General features: G+C 45.0%; 1 protein-coding gene across 3 annotated transcripts in view; it reads right to left on the bottom strand.

The window, feature by feature from the left end:
- Positions 1-26,281, bottom strand: part of ABCA10 (ATP binding cassette subfamily A member 10) — a 51,488-nt gene that overhangs the window by 6,771 nt on the left and 18,436 nt on the right. For 2 of the 3 annotated variants that reach the window (XM_018063917.1, XM_018063919.1), the window contains exons 14-31: positions 25,981-26,100; positions 25,606-25,744; positions 23,382-23,472; positions 22,767-22,906; positions 21,904-22,023; positions 20,350-20,548; positions 18,022-18,188; positions 17,117-17,250; positions 15,156-15,293; positions 13,426-13,527; positions 12,129-12,296; positions 11,684-11,797; positions 5,383-5,499; positions 4,218-4,304; positions 3,352-3,443; positions 2,536-2,656; positions 1,777-1,894; positions 1,315-1,406 (exon numbers count right to left, since the gene is read on the bottom strand). In XM_018063917.1, the coding sequence (XP_017919406.1) occupies positions 1,315-1,406; positions 1,777-1,894; positions 2,536-2,656; positions 3,352-3,443; positions 4,218-4,304; positions 5,383-5,499; positions 11,684-11,797; positions 12,129-12,296; positions 13,426-13,527; positions 15,156-15,293; positions 17,117-17,250; positions 18,022-18,188; positions 20,350-20,548; positions 21,904-22,023; positions 22,767-22,906; positions 23,382-23,472; positions 25,606-25,744; positions 25,981-26,100 (2,259 nt within the window). The remainder of the gene's footprint in view (positions 1-1,314; positions 1,407-1,776; positions 1,895-2,535; positions 2,657-3,351; positions 3,444-4,217; positions 4,305-5,382; positions 5,500-11,683; positions 11,798-12,128; positions 12,297-13,425; positions 13,528-15,155; positions 15,294-17,116; positions 17,251-18,021; positions 18,189-20,349; positions 20,549-21,903; positions 22,024-22,766; positions 22,907-23,381; positions 23,473-25,605; positions 25,745-25,980; positions 26,101-26,281) is intronic. The other variant, XM_018063918.1, reaches the window with a different exon arrangement.

Raw genomic sequence — 26,281 nt, 5'->3', positions numbered from 1 at the left:
TAGAAATTCATCTGTTTATTCTTTATTTTTCAATCATTTGATGCTGGAGAGGGTGTGGAGAAAAGGGAACCTTCGTACACTGCTGGTGGGAATGCAAGCTGGTGCAGCCACTACGGAAAAGAGCATGGAGGCTCCTCAGAAACGTGAAAGACAATTGCCATGTGGTCCAGCAAGCCCAGTCCTGGGCGTACACCCAGATGCAACTGTCACCCCAAAAAACACACGCAGCCGTGTGTTCAGAGCAGCACTAGTCACAACAGCCAAGACGTGGAGACAACCTCCGTGCCCATCGACAGAGGAGCAGACAGAGGGGATGAGGCCACGATGGACTGTGCAACCACGAGAAGGCACGAAAGAACGCCATCCGCAGCAGCGCGGATGCGACTGCAGAGTATTTCACCAAGTGAAGTCAGAGAGAGGAAAACAGATACCGCACATTAGCACATTTGTGTGGAGTCTAAAATACGGCACAAATAAACCTATCTAGAGAGCTCACGGAGAAGGCGATGGCACCCCACTCCAGTACTGTTGCCTGGAAAATCCCATGGACGGAGGAGCCTGGAAGGCTGCAGTCCATGGGGTTGCTAAGAGTCAGACATGACTGAGCGACTTCACTTTCACTTTTCACTTTCATGCATTGGAGAAGGCAATGGCAACCCACTCCAGTGATCTTGCCTGGAGAATCCCAGGGACTGGGGAGCCTAGTGGGCTGCCGTCTATGGGGTCACACAGAGCTGGACTTAGCAGCAGCAGCAGAGAACTCACAGACGTATAGGTCAGACTTGTGGTTGTCAAGGAGGACGTGGGGAGGGAGGGGGTGAACTGGGAGTTTGGGGTTGGTATAAGCAAGCTATATACAGATATATAAATATATACGTGGGATGGATAAACAACGAGCTCCTACTGGAGCACAGGGGACTGTGTGCAACATCTTGTGATAAACCATAATGGAAAAGAATGTCAAGAAATAAAGAATGTATATATCTGTAGAACTGAGTGACTCTGCTGGAGAGGGAAGCCTGGCATGCTGCGGTCCACGGGGGGGCAAAGGGACGGACCTGACCGAGCGACTGAGTGACTCTGCTGGAGAGGGGAGCCTGGCATGCTGCGGTCCACGGGGTGGGCAAAGGGACGGACCTGACCGAGCGACTGAACTGGACTGCTGTGTGGCAGATATTGGCACAACTCTAAATCAACTATACTTCAATAAAACAGAGCTCGTCTGACTGACTGATGAGAAGAGCGTGAAGAGGCCACTGACACTGAACAGGACATTCCCCGGCTGTGAGCTGGGCTGCCCCCCACGCCACGTACCACTCCCGCGGTCGGCGTTGTGTCCCCAGTTATCATCTTGACAGAAGTGCTCTTCCCAGCTCCACTGTGCCCCAGCAATCCCAACACTTCACCTGGAAAAAGGGTCAGCGTCACTTTTTGTGCTTGAAAAGTCGACTAACCTAAAATCACTTAGCTCAGGAACGTTTGAAATAAACTAGCGTTTGCAGACAGCACCTGTGTCATCTCCATATTGATGAAAAGTCTGCGGATTTACATGAGAAGAATTCGGACATCTGGATCCAAGATCAGTTGGCTTTCTTGACATTTGATCTGGGACAGGGTTTTGAAATAAAAACGTCTCTCTGCCCACAGGTCAAGTATTTTTATAATTACATGTTAACTGAGATATGCGAACAGACTGAGAGAATGGAAAATCCTTCCCTTCATAGTGCTAAACCTAGAGAATAAGGAACATCCTAATAAACAAAACAGTATCCAAACCTTTGTTAATACAGAAGGAAACGTTCCGAACGGCTGTTTTCGTCCTTCTTGCTGAAAAGCACCTTTTCCTTTTCTGTGTATATTCCTTGCGTAAACAGCTTGCCAATATTACCGGCTTCTAGAAAGCATGGGAGAGCGTCACTTTCTTCTGAAATATTGCACATTTTGTGCATTCATGTTCCACCTTTCATTTCCTAGGCTATGCATTTAACCAGGTTTCTGTGCCAATAGTAATTCAGCCTCTTGTTTCAAATAAAACTCTCAAATGTACATTTACGATTGAGGACTTCTTTATCAACTTATGAAACTAACTCCTAAGCAAATATAGTTCCTTTGTGTTACGCTGACCTTGCCTTTTGCATTAATTGCCCTCTTGTTAATTTTAATGCAGTATAAATTCACCTACTCCTTTCTCATACGCTATTTAGATTTATTGACACGACAATTTCAATATATAGCAAAACAGAATTTAAACTCTTCAAGATGTGGGATTTTGTTAAAAATTGATAAAGAATATCAGAATTCTTGAATTGCTCTGATGAATGAAGATTAAAATCCACCAAAAAGATGGAAGGAGAGAAAATTAAGAGTGATAACTGGATAAATTCTTCAAAAGATAATGACCTGAATATGAACTACAAATGGGAGGATTAAGGATGCAATGGCAAGTTTTCACAGTAAAAGCCAACCCTCTGTCCACTCTCCAGGACAAGCCGACTGCTTCAGTCCCTCCCCAGAGGCTCAGTCGCGTGTTTTCACCTCATCCGAGCCGGACGCAGCAAGCGCGTTCGCCGTTTTCACCCTTTCCCTGTGAACGTCTTCATCCTCTTCTTCCGGTTCTTCTGGGTTTGGACGATATTCCCTTCTTCTTGGAGAGATTCTACAGAGAAAATAAAATAACATTAAAATGAAATGAAATGCTAACTGTACAACCACTACCAGGAGAATACGGCTTCAATGACTTGAGTCTTTTTCTCTGTTTTACAAGAACATAAATGATTACTTAAGGACATACAAGATTCTCCTTGACAGTAGCAACTCTCTCAAGTAGCCAAGTCCCATTAAATACTCTTTGACTATTTCTTCTCTTTAAAACTTTTTATCCCATCCATCGACCAGCTCTCTAAATCCTCTCAAATACAGACTTAGTCCTTTTGGTCTGTTGCCATCTAGGTCATCACCACGTTGCATCATAAACGATCACCGTAACTGGCAAGAGCCTTTTCAAAACATTTCACAATGAACTCATTTTTCATTCCTGCGTCTTCTACTCAGAGACCTGTTCTTCTCATAAGCAGGAGGAAAAACAATGCTTGATGCTTAACCACTGCGTGTGCAGCTCACAAGACAAACACCCAACTTGCCTAAAATCACAAGACCTGTGTCTCAGAAACTGTGTATTACTGCATTCAAAGTAATTCTCTTTTTTTTGTTGTTTTTATTTTTTTCAGAATAATATTTCCCAGTGGGCCTAGCCAAGAGTTTGGATAGTAAATCCATACTAATAAAATGTTAAAAGAACTGCTATACACATTAAATGTTTAAATTATATTCAGATGTTAATATTCTCCCAACCTGAAAAATGGATCTTTCCTCATTGTTTCTTTTCCATACTTCATTTCCAGGCACCGTATAATAAAAAGAAAAACGATGATCTGAAGGTATGGCTAAAGGCAATGAAAAATGATTAGAACATTAGTATCACCTTGGGATTCAAGCTCCGTGGGCAATATATGCCTTCTGCCATAGGAGATTTGGTCATTTTCTTATAAATTTGATAACAATTTTATAAAATGCTTCTCACATGGGAAAGTTTATCTAACCAACCTATATATATGCTGCCTACGAGAGACTCACTTCAGATCTAGAGACAGACACACACTGTAAGTACAGGGATGGAAAAAGGTATTCCCTGCAACGCAAATGAAAAGACGGCTCACGTGCAAATGCAGCAACGCTCACATCAGACGAAACAGACTTTAAGCAAAGACTGCGATATGAGACAAAGAAGGACATTCAGGACTTAGGGATCAATCAGACAAGAAGAGACGCCAACTGTAAATACGCAGGCATCCAACGCGGAAGCGCCTAAATAAAGCGAATGTTAACAGACACACAAGGGGAAGCGGACAGCGACTCAGTAACAGCGGCGCGTGAGGCACGCGTGCTCAGCCCTGTCTGGCCTCTGCCACCCCGTGGGCTGTAGCCTGCCAGGCTCCTCTGTCTGTCCATGGGAGTTCCCAGGCAAGAATCCCGGAGCGGGTCGACTGCTGCCTTGGCAGGCAGATTCCTTACCAGCGCGCCCCCAGGGAGGCCCGCAGAAAGACCAGGAGCAGGTGTTTGGGGGAGTCTTTCAATCTGCCGTTCTTTGAATATGAGCAAGTGCATCATGTGGCTATAGACCCTATGCAGTATGTATTCAGATAGAAATATTTCCTTACTATGAAGACTGCTAGGAGCATGATTTCATCAACTGCACTTTTCTCAGAGTCCTGACTTTCGGACCTTCTGTGATACATAGAGGACAGCTGTTGAAGAAAAGCAAGGGCTGCGTGAGATTTCTCTGCATCACGGATATGACGTTCTTATCTTAAATACACCTGTATCATATGACCTGCTGTTTCACAGCACACGAGGGAATGCTCCGTGAACTGGGACAAGACTTGTTCTATGACACTGAAATCTGTCGGGAGGTGACGCCCTTCCTTGGTTGCAATCTCCAGTACTTTCTGTATTCTGACTCTGCGTACTGCGTGAGTGCACGCGTGCTGAGTCACTTCAGTCGTCTCCGACTCTGTGTGACCCCCATGGACTGTAGCCCGCCAGGCTCCTCTGTCCATGGGGTTTTCCAGGCAAGAATACTGGAGTGGATTGCCATGCCCTTCTCCAGGGGATCTTCCTGACCCAGGGGTCGAACCCGCATCTCTTATGCCTCCCGCATTAGCAGGCGAGGTCTTTACCACTAGCACCACCTGGGAAGCCCCAATTCTGTGCAGCAGGGATTCACAAGTTCCTTTTCAGTGGAAGCGACTAAACATACAGACGTGAAGTACTTAAGATTTGCTGTCACGGCCCCAGAATTCTCAGCGGTCCCTGGATTCCCCCAGAAGTTCCTACTAGTATCTTGCTTTCCTTCCTGCACCAACCACTCACCCCCAAAGCAACCTACTGAGACTTGGTTGTCCAAACATAAAACAGCGCATCTTCCCTGCAGTAGGGAAAGGGAGAGCCAAGCACAAAAGTAATTTTAGATATTCATCCAAATTGAAACGGGGACCTTCCACGTCATGGTGAGAAGAGAGCGTTCTGTAACAGTGGGAAAAACATGATCCTTTCTTACAATTCCCCCTTGGAATTCATAAACCACAGCTGGGTTTCCTGTTGCGTTTCTTAATGGATTTACCTGCTTCCTTCCGGGTGTGAATAATGGGTTCAGGGTCTGTGCAGCTTTTAACTTCATACAATTTTCGCGTCTTCTTTTCAGAATTTACCAGCAATTGAATAATTTCTAAAATTTTATTAAACGTCCCTGCTCCCCTATCGGAAAGGATTTAATTAACGAGCTACATGGTCAAGGTGAAAAATACAGTAAGTAAAACTGCTTACCTCTATCATTCGGGCAAGAAAAAAGACTGAAGTGCACGAAGGTATTAAAATTATACATAAAATTATAATATTTTCAGCATGAGTTAGTCCCAGGAGGATGAGCATGAATAATGAGATCTAAAGGGAAAAAATCCACAGACATAATTTGCTCAGTCATATTTAATTCAGATGTTTTCTATAAGTAATCTATCTTCCTGGAAAGATATTCCTGTTTTCAGTTTCCACCTTACGTACAACAACATTGAGAAGACTGCCCCTTTAAGAAGCATCAAAGTGTCACTACAATTGAAACACATGATTACAATTAAAGTCTGAAACATCTAAAAGGCGCTGTACTATCTGGTAGGGATACGCAGCAACAATTTAAGAGGGAGAAGAACATTATTTTATTTTATGAACATAAATCCTTATATGCTTTCAGCACTAGCATACAATTAACTTCTTGTCGAATGGTATATGTAGTACCATAATTTTAGGAATAACAAAAGAATAAAGAAGGGAATAGAAACTTCTCTTAGCATCCACTGAATACTATTTACCAAGGACTCTGATGAGCAACCCACCAGCACTGTGACAGCGGATGCTCTTGGAGAGACTCAGTCCCAACCCTGTAAAGTGCTGCCGCTTTATATGCATATTCTCTGAGCTCAGAGAACCAAACCTCAAAAACCTGAAGTTAACTTCACCCAGTATCTATTTAGTGCCAAATTTAGAATCCAAACCTGGGCTGTCTGACTCCAGAGCCTAAATTCTTTTATAAGCCTCCATACTTTTATAAGAAGAGATTGGACTTCCCTGGAAGTGTTAAGACTCTGCTCGCAATGCAGGGGGCCCAGGTTCCATCCCTGGGCCAGGAACCAGATCCCACAGATTGCAAAGCAAGATTCTGCACGCTGAATTAGACTGAAGGTACCATGCGCCTCTGTGGAAGATTCTGGAAGAGACAGAAGACCAGACCACCCGACCTGCCTCCTGAGACACCTGCATGCAGGTAGGAAGCAACAGTTAGAACTGGACGTGGAACAACAGACTGGCTCCAAATAGGAAGAGGACTACGTCAAGGCTGTATATTGTCACCCTGCTTATTTAACTTCTATGCGGAGTACATCATGAGAAACGCTGGGCTGGATGAAGCACAAGCTGGAATCAAGATTGCCGGGAGAAATATCAATCACCTCAGATATGCACAGGATACCACGCTTGTGGCAGAAAGTGAAGAAGAACTAAAGAGCCTCTTGATGAAAGTGAAAGAGGAGAGTGAAAAAGTCAGCTTAAAGCTCAACATTCAGAAAACGAAGATCATGGCATCCAGTCCCATCACTTCAAATAGATGGGGAAACAGTGGAAACAGTGGCTGACTTTATTTGAGGGGGCTCCAAAATCACTGTAGGTGGTGACTGCAGCCATGAAATTAAGATGCTTACTCCTTGGAAGGAAAGTTATGACCAACCTAGATAACGTATTGAAAAGCAGAGACATCACTTTGCCAACAACGGTCTGTCTAGTCAAGGCTATGGTTTTCCCAGTGGTCATGTATGGATGTGAGAGTTGGACTGTGAAGAAAGCTGAGTGCCGAAGAATTGAACTGTGGTGTTGGAGAAGACTCTTGAGAGTCCCTTGGACTGCGAGGAGATCCAACCAGTCCATCCTAAAGGTCAGTCCTGGGTGTTCACTGGAAGGACTGATGTTGAAGTTGAAACTCCAATACTTTGGCCACCTGATGCAAAGAGCTGACTCACTGGAAAAGACCCTGATGCTGGGAAAGATTGAGGGCAGGAGGAGAAGGCAATGCCAGAGGATGAGATGGCTGGATGGCATCACTGACTCGATGGACATGGGTTTGAGAAAACTCCGGGAGTTGGTGATGGACAGGGAGGCCTGGTGTGCTGTGATTCATGGGGTGGCAAGAGTTGGACACAACTAAGCGACTGAACTGAAATGAAGACTTGGCATGGCAAAATAAATAAATATTTTTTAAAAATTAGAGATACCAAGGGAACATTTCATGCAAAGATGGGTACAATAAAGGATAGAAACGCTGTGGGCCTAATAGAAGCAGAAGATATTAAGAAGAGGTGGTCAAAAAAGGTCTTAATGACCTGGACAACCACAGTGGTGTGATCACTCAGCTAGAGCCAGACATGCTGGAGTGCGAAGTCAAGTGGGCCTTAGGAAGCATTACTACAAACAAAGCTAGTGGAAGTGATGGAATTCCAGCTGAGCTGTTTCAAATCCTGAAAGATGCTGCTGCTAAGTGCTGCATGCAATATGCCAGCAAATTTGGGAAACTCAGCAGTGGCCACAGGACTGGAAAAGGTCAGTTTTCATTCCAATCCCAAAGAAGGGCAATGCCAAAGAATTCAAACTACCTCACAACTGCACTCATTTTACATGATAAGCAAGGTAATCCTCAAAATACTTCAAGCTAGGCTTCAACAGTACACGAACTGATAGCTTCCAGATGTACAAGATGGGGAACCAGAGATCAAATTACCAACATCTGTTGGATCGTAGAAAAAGGAAGAGAATTTCAGAAAAACATCTATTTCTGTTACATTGACTACACTAAATCCTTAGACTGTGTGGATCACCACAAACTATGGAAAATTCTTAAAGAGATGGGAATACCAGATCAACTCACTTGCCTTCTGACAAGCCTGTATTCAGGCCAAGAAGCAACAGTTAGAACCCGACATGGAACAATGAACTGGTTCCAAATTGCAAAAGGAGTACGTCAGGGTCACACGTTGTCACCCTGCTTATTTAACTTACATGCAGAGTACATCATGCAAAATGCTGGGCTGGATGAAGCACAAGCTGGAATCAAGATTGCCGGGAGAAATATCAATAACCTCAGATATGCAGATGATACCACCCTTATGGCAGAAAGTGAAGAGGAACTGAAGAGCCTCTTCTTTTTTTAATTTAATAGAAGGGTACCTGCTTCACCATGTTGCGACGGTTCCTGCCGCACACCAACGTGAATCAGCCACAGGTGTACCTGTGTCCCCTCATCCTCAATCCCGACCCCTCCTCCCCATCCTACCCCTCTGGGTTCTCCCAGAGCGCTGGTTTGGGGGCCCCGCTTCATGCATCAAACTTGCACTGGCTGCAAAGGTGAAAGAGGACAGTGAAAAAGCTGGCTTAACACTCAGCATTCAGAAAACGAAGACCACGGCCCCCGGTCCCATCGCTTCATGGCAAATAGATGGGGAAAAAATTCAAACAGTGACAGACATTATTTTCTTGGGCTCCAAAACCGCTGTGGACGGTGACTGCAGCCATTAAATTAAAGGACACCTGCTCCTTGGAAGAAAATTATGACAAACCTAGACAGCACATTAAAAAGCAGAGACATCACTTTGCCAACAAAGGTATGTATAGCCAAAGTTAGTCATATACAGATATGAGAGTGGGACCATAAAGAAGGCTGAGAGCTAAAGAATTGATGCTTTTGAATCGTGGTGTTGGAGAAGATTCTTGAGAGTCCCTTGGACTGCAAGGAGATCCAACCAGTCAACCCTAAAGAAAATCAACCCTGAATATGCATTGGAAGGACTGATGCGGAAGCTGAAGCCCCAACACTCTGGCCACCTGATGTGAAGAGCTGACTCATTGGAAAAGACCCTGATGCTCGGAAAGACTGAGGTCAGGAGGAGAAGGGGGCGACAGAGGATGAGATGGCTGGATGGCATCATCGACTCAATGGATGTGAGTTTGAACAAACTCCAGGACAGAGTGAAGCACAGACAAGGCTGGTGTGCTGCAGCCCATGGGGTCACAGAGAGTCGGACACGACTGAGCAGCTGAACAGCAACGGAAGTTTAAAAAAAATGAGGAGCCCTTGAGCGAGTCAGCTGTCCACACATCCAGCCGATGGGCCAGCCTGCAGTGCGTCAGGTGCCGAGATTCCAAGTGTATGAAACTGATCGTAGAATTAAAAAAAAGCTCTTTAAAGTGTTCTCTCCACAAGCACAAGAAATATCTTCTCATAGAAAAAGCAATATGAATGGAAACAATCTCAGGGTTCATCAGCGTATTTTAGGGCCTTAATCAGAAAATCCTCAGCGGTCCCCTGGCCGCACTGTCACAGCTATGAGAGGCACTGCTTTAGCGAGACGTGCCACTGCATCTTCCGTCCCACGGAGGCCTGCAGCCAAGCTCTCTAATCTAAGAGTGCAGGAAGAGAACTTACCTTTCACCTCCCTACCTCCTCCTCTCCATCCCTTTCTTTTACCTTTTTTATTTAAAGAACCATTTATTTGGCTGCATCGGGTCTTGGGCTGAGGGACTCCCTAGCTGAGCTGCACAGGCTGAGTTGCTCTGTGGCTTGGGGGATGTTAGTTCCTGGACCAGGGATTGAACTCGTGTCCTCTGAGTCACAAGGCAAATTCTTAATCACTGGAAAGGCCCCTTTCTTTTTATCTTACTATACAAATTAGCTCATCCATCGTTTCTAACCCATTAGAAAAATTAAAATAATCCTTCCATTAACTCTTCCTTCCAACAAGCAACAACAGGTACAATCTCTGTCCACGGCACTTCCCAGGCAAGTATACTGAAGGGTGGGAAGCCATTCCCTTCTCCAGGGGATCTTCCCGACCCAGGGACTGAACCCACATCTCCTGCCTTGCAAGCGGATTCTTTTTCATCTGAGTCGCCAGGGAAGCCCTAGGATTCCATACTTAAAGGTCAACCAAATATGAACTCTTGGTTAAAAAAAAAATCAAACATATGAGGCAACAGTCCACTAAGTGTGAGTCCAGAAGGGGAAAAAATACAAATTAAAACTATCTGAAGACTTTAGCTACTAGAATTATCAAACAACAAATACAAATATTTCAATTAAATGTACACGTAAATTACACGTGAAATTAAAAAAAACCCCACAAACTAGTAACAAAAGGCTGTGAGGAGCAGTTCAGGAAATTTGAAACAGAAGCAGAGTTCTGGAAAGCAAAATTGAGGTTTTAAAAATCAGCCAAAGATTAAAGATAACTCAGACACAGTCAAATGGTTTTTGGTCATAAAGCCACTGTTAGAATAAATAGGATCACTACATACAGTCTCCAGACTTAAACATACCCAATAAAATAGTCTAAAACATACACAGCAACATTAATTAGAGAGTAAAACCAAGAAATCTACCTTTCTATTGGGATGCATGAGGAAAAAACTTAGATCAAGACCGATTCCAACGGTTAAGGAGATATTACCCTGCTATGACATTCAACCACCAATCAAACTATCACAACCACCAATAAAACTGGCTCAGAATTACAGGTATACAGGGATGAGATTTAGAAGCTCGGAAGCAACTTCATCACCTTTAGGATGTCTACTGTTGCCATGAATTCTCGAACTGGTTGCGTTTGTGACATTTCTGCCCACAGTAAGCCCGATCTTTGGATACCACCCACAGCGACCACAGCGTAGCTCTCACAGCCTTAGAGAGCTCCTGACCCCAATCCCTCCACCACGTCCCCAAAACAGACAGGAGAAAGGCGAGTCCACAAGAAAGAGAGAAAGGATAGAACTTCTTTCCTTTTCTCACCAAGGGTCCTCAAACTAACGGCATGCCTGAAATGGAGCTGGAGAAGGAAATTTTCATTGTTTGTAAGATTGAAGTTACGTTTTGGCCTCGACTGGCCTTTTTTAGTACTTGAAGCACATCTGAATGAAGGGAACAAGACTGTGTTAATATCCGAGAGTCAGAAAGGCGTGCTGGCCTGCTCAAGACGCCAGCAAGGCCTGGGGAAGGAGGTGGAGCAGGACACGCCCGACGTGGCAGATAATTTCATTTCTTAATAAAACTTTTCTCTGTTCACTTGTTTGCTTATGTTATTCACCAATATGGCTACCTAGCACACATTTTTTTTTTTAATAAAGAGAATTAATTATTCAGGAGGAAACTCCCTGAGTTGAGAAACTTGGGCTCAGGTCTAATCCTTCAAAGTTTTTCCCACTCTGTCAAATGAGGGAATTGACCCCAGTGATCCAGCCTTTCAGCTAGGACATGTCAGGATTTCTATAGCTGTTTCATCTCTTTCCAAAGAAACAGAAGTGCCAAAGAGAAACTTCTGAGAAGAGGGGAAAAAAAAAAAAAAAAGAAGAAGAAGAAGAAGAAGAGGAAAATGAACTGAAAACCTTAAACCACAAACATGGCCAAACAATGACCAAAGTGGGAAAGAAGCAGTTTCGCTTCCTTCTAGGTATTTATGCCTAACTCTCCCCTGTTAGAAAAGGAACTTCAGGAAAACGTCACATAAACGTGCATACGTGTACATTTTCAGGTACTTACAAGAAAAAAGCTGAGAGCCCAAAAGCCGTTGTTTTTCCTTCCCGTGGGAAAGAGGAATGAAATCACGTATGTGAGGAGTGTGAGACACGCTGCACATCCAGCCACACAAACCACCTGAGCACACAGGGTGAACAGCAAGGTCAGAGACGGGGCCACGGACGGGGAGGGGGCGGGCAGAGGGTCGCGTCCCAGGTCCCAGAGCTGTCGGGGGCGGGCAGAGGGTCAGGTCCCAGGTCCCAGAGCTGTCGGGGGCGGGCAGAGGATCGGGTCCCAGGTCCCAGAGCTGTCGGGGGCGGGCAGAGGATCGGGTCCCAGGTCCCAGAGCTGTCAAAGGCAATTTTCTTGCACATGCCTTTTGTTAAGGACAAAGTGTTAACGAACATGAATTGTTTTGTTTTGATTCTATTATTGTATTTGGGGAGTTTGGGGGAACATGATCACTTACCAGAGCAAACAGAAATTCTAGTACAATTGTGGATTCCAAAAATATGTAGTACATTAAATGTACTGAAACAAGAATTCCAAAATAAAATGGGATGTCCACCAGGGCCTGTCCACACCAGTATGCTGAAGGACAGAGGCCTGAGATCCATAACTGAGATTGGGCTTTTTGCTGGTGAAGAAACAGAAGGGATACGGGTGAGGCTGAAATCTTGAGTAGAGGAGGTATTTTGTTTCTGTGAAAATGTTAAATTTTAGTAAATTTTAGAAGGAGTATGCCGCAGCAGCTACTTTTTGTGTGTGAAAAGTCTATGTTCTTTTATATAGCAAATCTGACCTTTAGGAATTTGCTAGCCTGGGTTTGGGAAGCAGGCCACAGGGCAACTAAGACACTAATACTATCCCAAAGAAAACAGTGTGTCTCCCAGATGCTGCTAGCGGTAAAGAATCCACCTGCCTTGCAGAGACGCAGGTTCGGTCCCTGGACGGGGAAGATCCCTTGGAGGAGGAATGACAGTCTGCTCCAGTGTGCTTGCCTGGGAAACCCCTGGACCGAGGACCACGGCAGACCACAGTCCGTGGGGTTGCAAATAGTCAGGCATGACTGGGCACAGACGGCACGTGGCCAGAAAGAGCATTTTCCAAAATCCCTGCCGTCCCGCTGGGGTGGGAGGATGGGGTCATCACTGGCCCTGCAGGAAGCGTCTGACCCGTGCCCAGAGCCGATTCAAAGCCCCCTTTACAAGAACGGAGTGAAAAAAATCAGGAAATGTGACATATCTTATATTTCACACTAAAAAATTCCCTTTAGAATGGTAGATTAACTACACACAGTCGAAAAGTAGTGCATTTCACCTCTGAAGCTGATGTGAAGTGATTCCCTCGTTAGAGACGTGTGTGTGTTTGGCTGTGCTGGGTCTTGGTTGCAGCATGCGAGCTCTTAGTTCCAACATGTGGGATCCAGTTCCCTGACCAGGGATCAAACCTGGGTCCCCTATATTGGGAGTGCACAGTCTTAGCCACTGGACCACCAGCAAAGTCCCTAGGCTGAGTCCCTTTAAAACCAAGGTTACTTTCCTGTGGTCAGTCATGAACTTTCTCACCTCTCTGACATCATGATGAACCATTTAATAAAACGCATACTTGGATTAGAGTAATACAATTCATGTGTAAACATTTTTCTTGAAGGGCGAGCTTGTGTGTCTAGGACAATAAAATTCCAGTTTGCTGAAGGCAGAGAGAATCATCTCTCCACCTCCGCCCACCCTCCATGCGCCCCCTCCCCTCACCCAGCCTCTTACTTTGTAATCGCTGACGCTGCTCATCCCAACATAAGGAGAAAGGCAGTTTACGACGAGCAGCAAAAGAAAATCCAAAATGCCAATCGCCCATCTTGGGTCATCCTGCAAGCTCCAAACACATCCATGAGTTACTGCGCTTGTTACCAATCACACAGTCAAACACAAGGCTCAAATACATTTAGGGAAAGGGTGAAAACATCCAAATGGAAGGATATACCTCATTTAGGAAGCAAACAAAGAGCAAACACGCTTGTTACCCGTAAAGGCAGGTTCTACTCCCAGGAACTGCACGGTTTGAAAAGAAATTTAAAATCTGAATTTTGTACGCCTGTGTTAAGAAGACAGACAACAGTTTCTCTTGCATATTTGTATCTGGTGCGTGAGGACTAAGTCGTTTCAGTTGTGTCCGACTCTTGTACGAGCCCATGGGCTGTAGCCCGCCAGGCTCCTCTGTCCATGGGATTCTCCAGGCAGGAATACTGGCGTGGGTTGCTGTTTCCTCCTCCAGGGGATGTGCCCGAGGCAGGAATCGAACCTGTGTCTCTTACGTCTCCTGCACCAGCAGGAAGGTTCTTTACCACTAGCGCCATGCCCTCCACAATCAAACACTTCTGTTAGGAAACACTTGAAGGCTCAGAAGCGGTTATTAAAATCATGTGCGATCAAAAGTTACGCTGCACTCCACAAGATATAGAAGATAAAACAACCAAGACCCCAAAGGACACTGTAATATAGAAAGTGACAGAGAGAACACTGAAATTGTACAAGGAATCATAATTTCAGGGTTGGACCATACATTCCACACTTGCTTTAATCGGCAGCTATGAAATGCTCAGTAAATTCCTCCCGGGAAATCTGACAGAAGAGAAAGAATTGGGGTTGGAGGCTTCTCTGGGTGTTGGAGGTTTTCCAAGAAAATCTGTTCATGCATTAATTTCAGAATATATGTATTGGGTACCTAAGAAGTGTAAAAAGCTATTCCAGACTATGAACCAAAGAAAGCCCAAATTACTAATATGATTCTTTGACAGTTCTCTGTCATTTCAAATGTTTCCATGTCCTTCAGGATCCTGGCTCTTTCAGGTTCTGTGTCTTAGGGAGCTGGCTGTAATTTTTAACCAGACACAATTTTAGATGGCAAGAGTGGGGCCAGTGGAGAAACACGAGTTGACAGTGTATTAAGTGCGGTAAAAGAATGGAAAACCAGAGCCACACAAAGAGGCGAAAACAGTAGGGAACACTCGACTCCCTAGAATTCTATTATACATTTACGTTTTTCCATTAAAATTTTAAAAATGGTAATGAAGCTAAACAGTTAGTGAGCTGAAAACCTCTTTACCTTCCAGAACAATGGCAAGCATGTATGGAATGCTTACTCTCCCCTTACAGAACCTAACTCCCTAAGGTGCAATTTTTTTTTTTTTTCCCCTGTGCAATGTATATTGTCTCTCCCGCATCTAGAAGCACCAGGTCGTGGCAGATACTCAAGAAATACTTGCAGAATGAATGAAGACGGTAGATGCCAGGCTGTGTTGCAGGCACCTAATAAATTCACGTAACCCTCACAGCTTCATGTACAGGAGGTGTGAGGACATCCCGCTCTTAGAGGAGAGGCCCAGGAAGCAGGAGGGCTCGCAGGGAGCAGGCTGCACGCTCAGGTACAGGCTCTGGCACCCCTGCCCCTTCCTCCCGGCTGACCTGCCTCTCACAGGAGTTACTCCTCTACTTACGGGCGGAAACGTGCTTCTCTCCGTCTTAATAAGCTCCGTGACATTAAAGATTCCAAGCAGGGCATTGCTAACAATCCCAATGAGAACAGGAAAACAGTTCATCCTCTTGGTATTGCATGCAACTGAAAATCTGTAATCCTTTAAAAAAAAAAAAAGGCAAGCAAATATACGCTCTAAATTCTTGGAGTAAATCTCCTTATTGCAGAGTCTGTAAACTATCGGATTGGAGTTAGGATAAGGAGACAATTAGCTTTTCCTTGACACTTCTCCCTACTGGCATTGGTACAACAATGCCTTATTTTTGTAATTCAAGTGACTTATTCTATACGTGAAATAAATGGACATTCACGAACATGGAAAGATGGCAAAGATCTAGATTCTAGGTGACGAGGAAAGCCGTAGGACTTGTCTACTATGATTTTGATTTAGAAAATATGTTTCTGAACGTGAGATCATTCTAGATATGGTGAGCTGTGTTTTTATAAAGGAAAAGAGTGTAGAAGATAATTACTAAATGCATTAACATAATACGGAAAAACGAATGGAATTATGAAGAGAATTTTACCTTCTATGTTACATACTTCAGTAATGTTTGAATTAATCTATTAAACAGTATTGCTTTTTTTTCTGCTTTACTGAGGTATAGAGAAAGTCGCTCAGTTGCGTCCTACTCTTTGTGACCCCATGGACTATCCAGTCCATGGAATTCTCCAGGACACAACACTGGAGAGGGTAGCCATTCCCTCCTCCAGAGGATCTTCCCAACTCACGAATCGAGCCCAGGCCTCCCGCATGCAGGCAGATTCTTTACCAGCTGAGCTATCAAGGAAGCCTTATTGAGGTGTAATTGGCAAATAAAACTGGAGTTATTTAAGACACTTGAAGTGTGCGTCGCAGTGGGAGTTCCCTGGTGGTCTAGTGGTTAGAACTTGGTGCTCTCCCGGCTCTGGCCCAGGTTCAGTCCCTGGTCGGGGAGCTAAGATCCCTTAAGCCACGCGGTTCTGCCAATAAATAAATAAAGTGTACATCATGGTGACCTGATATCCATATAACTGTGAAAGGATTCCTCCCATCAAGTTAACTAACACATCCATACTGCACATGTATATGTGTGTGTGTGTGTATTTCATATGTGTATAAACATTTAAATTCTTCATATGTGTATAAAACATTTAAATTCTTCCTTTAGCAAATTTTAATTACACCATACACTGTTACCAACTACAGTCACAAACTCACATTAAAGCATCGGATCTTATTTATCCTATAGCTAAAAGTCTGTACCCTTTTACCAACACCCTCCTATTCTCCCACCTGCCCCTAGCCACCAACTTCTAATCTCTGTTCTATAAGCTTGTCGGTCTTTTTTCTTTTTTAAGATTCCACTTCTAAGCGGTACCATGCAGTATTTGTCTTTTTCTGTTTGGTTTATTTCACTTACCATAATGTCCTCCAGGTTCATCCATGGTGTCCCAAAAGACACTTTGCTTTTATAATGAATGAAATAATTTTAAACAATTTTATTAATAATTATTATTGATTTAAAACGATCCTTTTAAGAATTAAAGAAGATGGAAAACGTGCCCTGTAGAGGATTAAAATTTCATACCTTCTTCTAAAAGTGGCAAAGCAGTGATCAAGTTATATTGATTATAGAATAACTGAGCTGCTTTTCTATGATTCACAAGTATTTGGATGTGACAAAAAGCCATGCATGATAAAAAGTACATGGAAGCAAAAAAAAATATTCAGATAGATTATTTCCCTCGGAATTATAATTTGAATTGTTGAATGTGTATGTCTCTTAGGCAAATGTACTTAGTGGTAAACAGAAGTAGATCTTTTTTCCTTCCCACTTAAAATAAAATCTATTTAAAAATAAAATTTGGAAAAAAAAAAATAAAAAAAAATAAAATTTGGTTTGACAACCTTTTTAAAAAAGTACATGGAAGCAAACGTACCTTGTGGCCACCAGACACGATGATGGCTCCATTGTAGGAAGGGTCGTCTGAGCCATTTTGGTTTCTAGCATCATCTACTTCCAAAGCGAGATCCTGACGCTTCAGGGACTGCACAACGTCTTCAATACTGGATCCTGAAAAAGGCAGCACATGAGCAGGAAGGTCGGCGGCGACGCGCGGAGACAGCAGTTTCCTCTTCCGTGGAGGAACGGGGCACCGGACCTGGCAGGGGCCCCCACTCACGCGCCCAGCCTGAGCCAGCGCTCGCTGCCGCCGGGACCTCAGACTCCAGCCTACGCTCCCGACCCTCTCCAGGAAGTGTCCATTTCTCTTGCAATTCTTAGTTATTTCCTGAGAAATCTGTGAGTCTCACGGAAATAAAACTTTTATTAGTGAATTTGACAGACTTTCCAGAACTCCGCAGGGTCTGTAGTTACACAGAATACACACAGAAGCCCCCTTCAGGACCCAGACGTGCTTGCTCTGGTGACGCAATCGCTGGCCAGGGGACCCCGGAACGACGCTTACAGCCCTGGTGACCGAGTCACGAGACCGGCCCGGAATCAAGCGAGCCTGGTAGTCTCCATTCTTCCGTTATTCCTCTTGATTCGCAAACAAGGCCTTCAGCTCCCTCCACCTCGAGATGAGGCAGGCTAGGCAAGCACTGCTCCCGCCCCTCACGTTGTTGTCAAGACAGGTTTGTCTGCCTCTCAACCTCGCGCTCCTCAAAGTTCTTTGACAGCGACAACTGAAGGCTACGGACCTCCTTGGTGGGCCAGTGGCTTGGACTCCACACTCTCACTGCTGAAGGCATGGGTTCAATCCCTAGTCGGGGAACCAAGAGCCCGCAAGCTGCACGGCACAGCCAAACAAACACCGAGACACACTGAAGGCCTGCTTCTCACCTGTGTTGTTGATGATCAACAGATCGGTCAGAGGAGCTTGAGGCAGCTGTTCCAGAGAAAGGAAGTACATTCCGGGTGAAAACTCCCAGCAATGATCACGGAAAAGCACAGAAAACACGATCCTCTCGCAGACAGTGGGGATTAAAGCAATTCCGAACACCACTAACCTAAGCCAAAGAAACCGAAACCATGGGTCTAAACCATGTTCCCTCTGATGAAGTCATAGTCATGCTCTTTAAAGGCCAACCTGCGGAAATTCAGCACTCAGATATGCCACTTAGTTGCACAAAATGAAACCCAGAGTGGGATTAATCTGAAAGTGGGCCCACATTTTTGCATGATTCCTATCACGTTGCCAGGTGTCCGAGGGGGTCGGAGGGCCAGCGGAGGTGAGGTCCCGAGGGTTCCTCCGCGGGCGTGCTGGCTGACCAGGACGCGTGGAAGAGTCTACGGGACCTCAGACAGCCTACCTGGGGGGTGCTTTTAAAACACCTCTTGACTCTTATTGCTTCATCCTTTTCTTCTTTCACTTTTATTTTTTAAATTATGAAAGTATGACAACACATTTACAGGAGACTTGGAAAATACAAAGTCATCTATAGTTCATTATACACTGCAGTTATTTTTTAGCTAGATAAACAGATTTTTAGCTGGGGTTTCAGTATTAAAACTCTCAAAAATGAATAGAATAGACGGAAAAGCAGGATATATTAACAGGAGACCTGAAAAGCACTATGAACCAATTCCACATAATAACGATTTATCCGATTTAGAAAAGCGTGATGGACTCAGAGGGCCCGTCTCGGGGGTTCCGAAGGGCAAGGAGCCGCGCTTCACACTGCGGCTTCAAGTGTGCCACGAGCAGGATTTCAAGTGAAACCTGACCTTCTGTCCACTGTTACTTAACATATATCTTAACCTTGATGAAACTAGATGCAACACTGAATACACCAGCTTCAGATCCTAGAACTCACTCCACCAGCCGTGAGGGAAACACTCCAAGCCGTCTTCCTGTTTCGCTAGCAAGTACGGGCATCCACTCTTCAACAATCCCCTTCCTATCAGACCTCAACTCTATCAGCCTCGCAGCTCCGAGAGGAAGAACAACGAAGTCCACCGGAGAGGATTCCCCTCCGGTCTTACCAATGACAAAGACAGACCCGAGGACGAGCCCGAGGTCCCGTTCCAGCCCTCTGGTACCACGGGCGACGTCTCCGCTCACATCACGGGCCGGGCCTCAGGGCTCCTCTGGACCCGCTCCACCCCGCTCCCGGGACCTCCCACACCGAGTTCATCTTTCCTCCATCCTCCGTGACGCCCCTGCTTCTGGCTCATTCCCATCATCACCCATCACCACGGTCTCTCTCTCTTCATAAAGAAATAATGAAATTTCCTTCTGACTGCAGTCTCCCTTCAGCTACTGGTCGTAGAAAGAACAGCAGAAATTCCCTCTGTGGTCAAGCACCTCACAAGCGTTATCTGCTTCCAGGCTTTCTCTTCGTGAAACCTGAGGGACTTCCCTTTCGCCAAATAAAACAGATGCTTTTGGTTTTGAGCCGTCAGCCTCCACCACTTGTCTGCTAACCCTTCCCGTTCTCTACTCTTGGCTCAAAGGTGACCGTTCCAATGAGACCGACACTGACCCACCTGCTGAGAATGAACCCTAACTCCCTCCCCAGCTTCTTGGTCTATTCTACTTTGTATAAACTATTCTATAATGTATTTAGTTTCTATATTTATCATTTTTTACCTTTTCCCCCAATCAGAAGGTAAGCACTACCAGAAGGGCACAGATCTTACTCAGTCAAAGCATGGACAACAACTTTAGAACAGTTCGCAGGCTGCAGTAAAGCTCTGCGGTGCGCTGGGCAAGCAGCACGGGCGCTGGGTAGCTACTTGACTGGCGCTTTTCTCCCTGACAAGATCGTCCGTCTCAAGGCCTTTTCAGTGGTGTTTACTACTGCAGGACACTACTGCAGGCACTCAAGAGAAACCAATTACATGAACAAAGAAATCAGTAGCCTTATTTTCTTGACATGGGGACCTTTTGTGCACATATGGACGAAAGAGTCTTGAAGAGTCTGATAAGGACTTCCCTGGTGGTGCAGTGATTAAGAACCAACCTTCCAATGCAGAGGGCGCGGGGTCAATCCCAGGTCGGGGAACTAAGATCCCACGTGCCTTGGAGCAACTAAACCCGAGCACTACAGCAGGAGAGAGGCCAGCAGGCCACAGGGAGCGGCCGCGCCCTGCAGCTGGGACCGCACGCAGACGAGCGTGAGTGAATAACTGCTGTAAAAATAACGAAACAAAAAGTGCGATACTCACAAGGACAGGAAGATCTTCCTCTCATTCCGCAACTTTAAGAAGCGGAGTCTCGCCACCGCACAGACTTGGCGCCTCCACAGAGCTGCGGAGCTGGCGGCCGTTTCCACTCCAGGAAGGGAACGAAGAGCTTGAGGGATGTCAGACTGCGCTCCAGGGTTGGGGGTCACGACGATTCCCGCCGGGGACCCGACACGGGGATCTGGAAGCATGTGATAAACTGTTACAAGAGGTTACTTTACTTACAGTTTCTCTTTAGAAACTTTGAGAAATGACGCTAGACTATTTGAAACAACACTTGTAACACATCGGCTGCTGACAGCCGTAACGTTTACACTCAAGTCTTCCCTTCAGACAACGTCCTGGGTGCGGTTTCGGTGCGGGAGTGAGTCAGCCTGCGGGCATGGTTTAGGCGTCCAGAGAAGCATGGCTTCATCTGTATCTGCAGCGAAAGCTCTTCACTGAGGGATTTTTGCAGAGCGAGTCTTACGCAAAAACACCATGATAAATTTCTGCAGCCGAATTTCCTAAAAATTCTCCTCCTTCCTTTGTCTCCTCCAGAGGATCAGTTTATCACCAACAGTTGACATTCAGTGACTTTTTTAAGACACCGTGGGGTTAAGAGAAAGTCCATGAAGACCCCCTGTTTGAGTCCCACCCACGCCACACATGAGCTGTATGATTGCAGTTAATCGCTCAAATGTGTAAATCTCACTTTCTCACCTACGTCATAATGGAAATAAAATCATTTATGGGGATTAAGAACAACAGAATCCTGGGTTTCCCAGGTGGTCCAATGATTAAGAATCTGCCTTGGAATGCAGAGGACACGGGTTCAATCCCCAATCCGAGAAGATGCCACAAGCTTTGGGGCAACTAAGCCTGTGCGCCCCAGAGCCCGTGCTTCGCAACAGGAGAAGCCGCCACAAGGAGAAGCCCGTGCCCCACAGCTGGAGAGCAGGCCCCTCTCGCCGCAACTAGAGAAAGCCCACACACAGCACCGAAGACCCAGAGCAGCCACAGATAAATGCACACTTTTAAAGAATAAAAATAAAATCAGGTTTAAAAAAAGAATACCAACAGAATCCAACAGCTGAGCACTATGGCTGGCACATAGGAGGCTTTTAAATTCTTCAAATTATTATTATTACTATAAAGTAAGGGAAGATAACATCTTATTTAATTATCTTCCATGAATATGTTAATTAGAATGAGTTGGTTAGCTAAACAAGAGAACGTTCTTGCAGGGAATGCCAAGAAAGAGACAAAACCTGGATTTAGGACGTTAGCAGAGAGCTCCTGAGGGAAGGCGGTGGGCACTGCAGAGGGAAGAGGTTAGATCCGACGGGGGAGGCACACAGTGTCACAAGGAGACGGGTCTGGCCCCAAGCCTGACGACGTTACCGTAAAACATGTACGAGACCTTAAAAGGTGGGTGGCCCCCTTTATGCCTAATTCACCTTCTAGTTAGAATTCGACAGAAAAATCTATAAATATGAATTAACACATGGTCATTTTCTTTTTCCTTAATTTCCTGCTAGACACACATTTTTATACCTGGCTCATCAATTGCTGATCTGCCTTTTAGGTTCAAGAATACTTCGGTTAGAGTTGTCATGGAAACACCAAAATTCATTATGCCCTGGTGAGAAGAGTTTTCAAGGTCTCTGCAAAGATCTAAAAAGCAAAGTAACAAAACAATGCAATTATTATTGGTAAAGAGTACATTAAAATACTAATTTCTAACAATTACTCAGGATAGATAAATCTGAAAATATTTTCACATTAGAGATGCCAGCAACTCAAGGAAACACTCCCATTAGGGGTTCTCTCGTCCTTGAAATCATTTTTGTTATTTTACATCTCTATTATAGCTTCAAAAACTTTAAAATCTCCATCTCTATGGCCATGTGTGTGTTTGTGTCTGTATGTCTGTTTAAAAACTCAAAAACCTTTAAAATAAAAATTCAGGAGGCACGGAATAAACTGAATTTTCTTCTTTGTCCTTTCCACATTTTTCTTATAATCAGTATCTTACATTCATAATTAAAATTACAATTTACCAAGAAACTATAGACCTGCTTGTAAATGTTCTAAAAATAAGGTTTACGGAGCCTGAATCTCAAACAGAAATGAAAGGTTTCTGCCATTTCAGAAAAGATATATGTCGAAGCTTCGTTTAATGCTGATGAAGCGCGCAAACCCGAGTTTCTCAGCGGACTACATTACGGGAAACTCAGTCGCTCTCTCATCAAAATCATGTCCAAGCGACACGCTTCGCCACATTGGAAATGGGAGGGAGAGTACTTAAGCACTCTTTCACGCAGAAGCTTCAGAGCACGACTTGGAGAACCGCGGAAGAGGCAGTCCGCGCCGTCGTGGGCCGCGGCTGTGCTCTGCGTGGTCACACAGCCTGTTACCTGGAAACCTGTCTGTTCTCTCCAAGGGCAAAGTATACACAAGCCTTTCTTCACTTTCCGCCGTCAACTTGGCGTCTGAGATGTGCTGCGTGATGAGGGAGGTGATTCTCTCCGTATTGCACCTTTCATCCCTGTGTAAACTAAATTTTCAAAAGAGGCATGAGTCCTTCAAGCTCTTCTCCAATATGACTGCTCACAAAAAGACAGTTTTTGGTTGAACAGTCTGTATATATTATAGGCATATCCTGCTAACATCAGTAACCGGTTCTGACATTCTATGAAGTGGATTTGGAGTACAATTTTAGACTTTTAGAACAAACCGTTTTATTAAAAATGATCGACTGCTTTTAGGGGGACACAGCTGCAGATTTTTCCTATATAAAAACTGCCAAAAATGTTGTATCGAAAAATACAGACATTTTTAGAAATTTGCATGCTTAAAACCAAGGTGTAACCAATAAGAAAATGTTAACAAGACATTTTGTAGTGTCTATTGTAAATCAATCCCCTCCCCAAATGAACCTGACTTTTCTTACAGTTCTAAGGAATTACAATATGATCACCCCTCATGTGGATACAGTCTTATCAACAACAACGACACCCAGAATACGTTACCTTAAATGATATCCAACACCCCATTTCCGCTTCAGGAACAAAGACGACCCTGCGCATCTGAGCTTCCCATTAGACAGAAACACTTTCCTATCTGAGTAGAAAGAGAGAAAGAGTAAATTCTGTAAACTCCTTGTATAGAACATTCTCTCTGGAGACCAAAGCTGGCTGGATTTTTCAGGATGAGTGCAACCTTGGTACCACCGAGCTCCTGGATGCCGCTACTTGACACCAGTCTCCACCTTGTGACTGGCAGTGGTGAGCTGGCACACAGAGGCTTGAGCTGGGCTGATGCACTGGGTCTTGCATTTCAAGGCTCAATCAACGCCACGAGAACCCGGAGCATGCCTCCTAGAAGACGTGATTCGCCTACAGGGGCCGGGGTCACCCAGGGCACCCTGGCAAAGGAAACCCACCCTAAACATTCACTGAAAGGGCTGAGGCTGAAGATAGAGCTCCAAAGCTTTGGCCACCTGATGCAAAGAGCCGAGCCACTGGAAAAGACTCTGATGCTGGGAAAGATTGAGGGCAGGAGGAGAAGGGGACGACAGAGGACGAGATGGTTGGATGGCATCATCGACTCAATGGACATGAATATGAGAAAACTCCAGGAAATAGTAGAGGATGGAAGCCGGGGAGTGCTGCAGTCCATGGGGTCACAAACAGTCGGGCATGACAGCAACCACAACAACAAAAGCCAAAAAAAAAAAAAAAAACTCAAGCCCCAGCTGAACTGCCAACTCTGCAACACACGGACTAAGCGAGTGCCTGTTGATTCAGGGCTCTGAGCTTCGAGACGGCGTCTGACAGCGTCTCTGAGGCAGGAGGCAGCTGACACGAGAGGTGACGTGCGTCCAACCTCGATTTCATGCGGGAAACTGCGGACACTCTCACACGGCACATCGACAGCAAAAACTTCTCTCCCTTCCCTGAGACCTTTCTGACCTCATTTCCCCCAGACTCCTTCTCTGCATGATCCCTGGCCTCACTGAAACCACCCTCCCCACCTGCCGAGATTTCCGAGGCAGAATGTTTGCGGTGTCTCTAACTCTCCCGTCTTCACATCCGACACCTCACTCAGCAAAGAAAGGATCTCCCTAGAGAGGCACCGAAGGACTGCGAATTTAAAAGAGTTTTTCCAGCTAAACATTTCTTTCTACTCAACAAAAAGTAGATGTTTTTGTACGTGCATGTGCTAAGTCACTTCAGTGGGAAGCCACGTATTTTTGTGCACACACACACACACACACACACACACAATAGAGCTTCACACACACACACACAATAGAGCTTCACACACACACATACACACACAAATAGAGCTTCACACACACAGACTAGAGCTTCACACACACACACACATACACACACACACTAGAGCTTCACACACACACACGCACACACACATACACTAGAGCTTCACACACACACACATACACACAGATACACAATAGAGCTTCATACACACACACTAGAGCTTCATATGCACACAATGGAGCTTCACACACACACATACACACACACATACACAATAGAGCTTCACATACACACACTAGAGCTTCACACACACGTACACACACACATACACACACACATACACACACAATAGAGCTTCACACACACACTAGAGCTTCACACACACATACACATACACACACACACATACACACACATACACACACACACTAGAGCTTCACACACATACACACACATACACACACACACACACACACACACACAATAGAGCTTCCCAGGTGGCGCTAGTGGTAAAGAACCTGCTTGCCAGTGTAGGAGACGTGCATTTGATCCCTGGGTCGGGGAAATCCCCTGGAGGAGGGCATGGCAGCCCACTCCAGTGTTCTTGCCTGGAGAATCCCATGGAGAGAGGAGCCTGGAGGGCTACAGTCCATGGGGTCACAAAGAGTCGGACACTGCTGAGCCTACTTAGCAAGCAGGCACACACATAAAAAGTAACACTGGCGTTTCAGATTTTTAAAAATATGCACTTGTGATGAATATAAACAGAAAGTTACAAACAGGAAGATACATAAAGTGCGAGTCTGAGAACTCACGGGGGCCAGAACACCTGGAGGCCAAGTGCCACTTTCGGAGGCCCTCTCTCAGACCCATGGCAAATGAGACTCTCTTCTTTCCAACAGAAGTTAGAGAGAATCTCTCTCATATTAAGCCCTTGATACCGAGTCAGCATAAAGAAACCAAGACTCACCAGCCAGGATGTCAGCCTCGTCCATGAACTGGGTAGTGAAAAGGATCGTGTGGTTGGTTTTCCGCTCCTTCAGGAAGTTCCACACGAGGTGCCTTGAGAAAGGGTCCAGTCCAGCAGTTGGCTCATCCAGGAGCAAAACCTACAGTGGAGAGCACGCGAAAGCACCTTCCGTTTAGAGAGAGGCTCTTCAGAAAACAACACGGAACCCAGTGCGACGTCTGCACTCAGAGTCCTTCATCAGGTCCCTAACAGGCTTGCATGGCCCTTTATTATAAACTTTCCCTCACTTTTGGCAGCTGAAATGCAGTCTGGACTTTAATAATCGTTTTACATCCTTCAATCCAAATTCATCTCAAAGATATTTTTATCTCTTACCTGAGGATCTCCTAAAACGGCAATCCCAAACGTGAGTTTTCTCTTCTGTCCACCGCTTAATTCTTTAGCAATGACATCTTGAATATCGTGCATGTCTAATTCCATCACTATGCCTTTTACCTATCAAAAGCACTACATCAATAGAAAATATTTCACCTGAAGCAGTCTTAATTTGCTAATAGTTACAAGGAACTTATTCTAGAACTCCATTAATTAAATTTTATTTATGAAAGAGTAAAGTAATAGTGAAAGAGTAAAATATGACCAGAAGCTAACTAAGTAAATTATTTCCAAAGTCATC

Source organism: Capra hircus, chromosome 19, assembly GCF_001704415.2.
Source record: "Capra hircus breed San Clemente chromosome 19, ASM170441v1, whole genome shotgun sequence".
Lineage (NCBI taxonomy): Eukaryota > Metazoa > Chordata > Mammalia > Artiodactyla > Bovidae > Capra > Capra hircus.
Note: the sequence above shows the minus strand (reverse complement) of the source record. Positions and strands in the feature narration are given on the sequence as shown.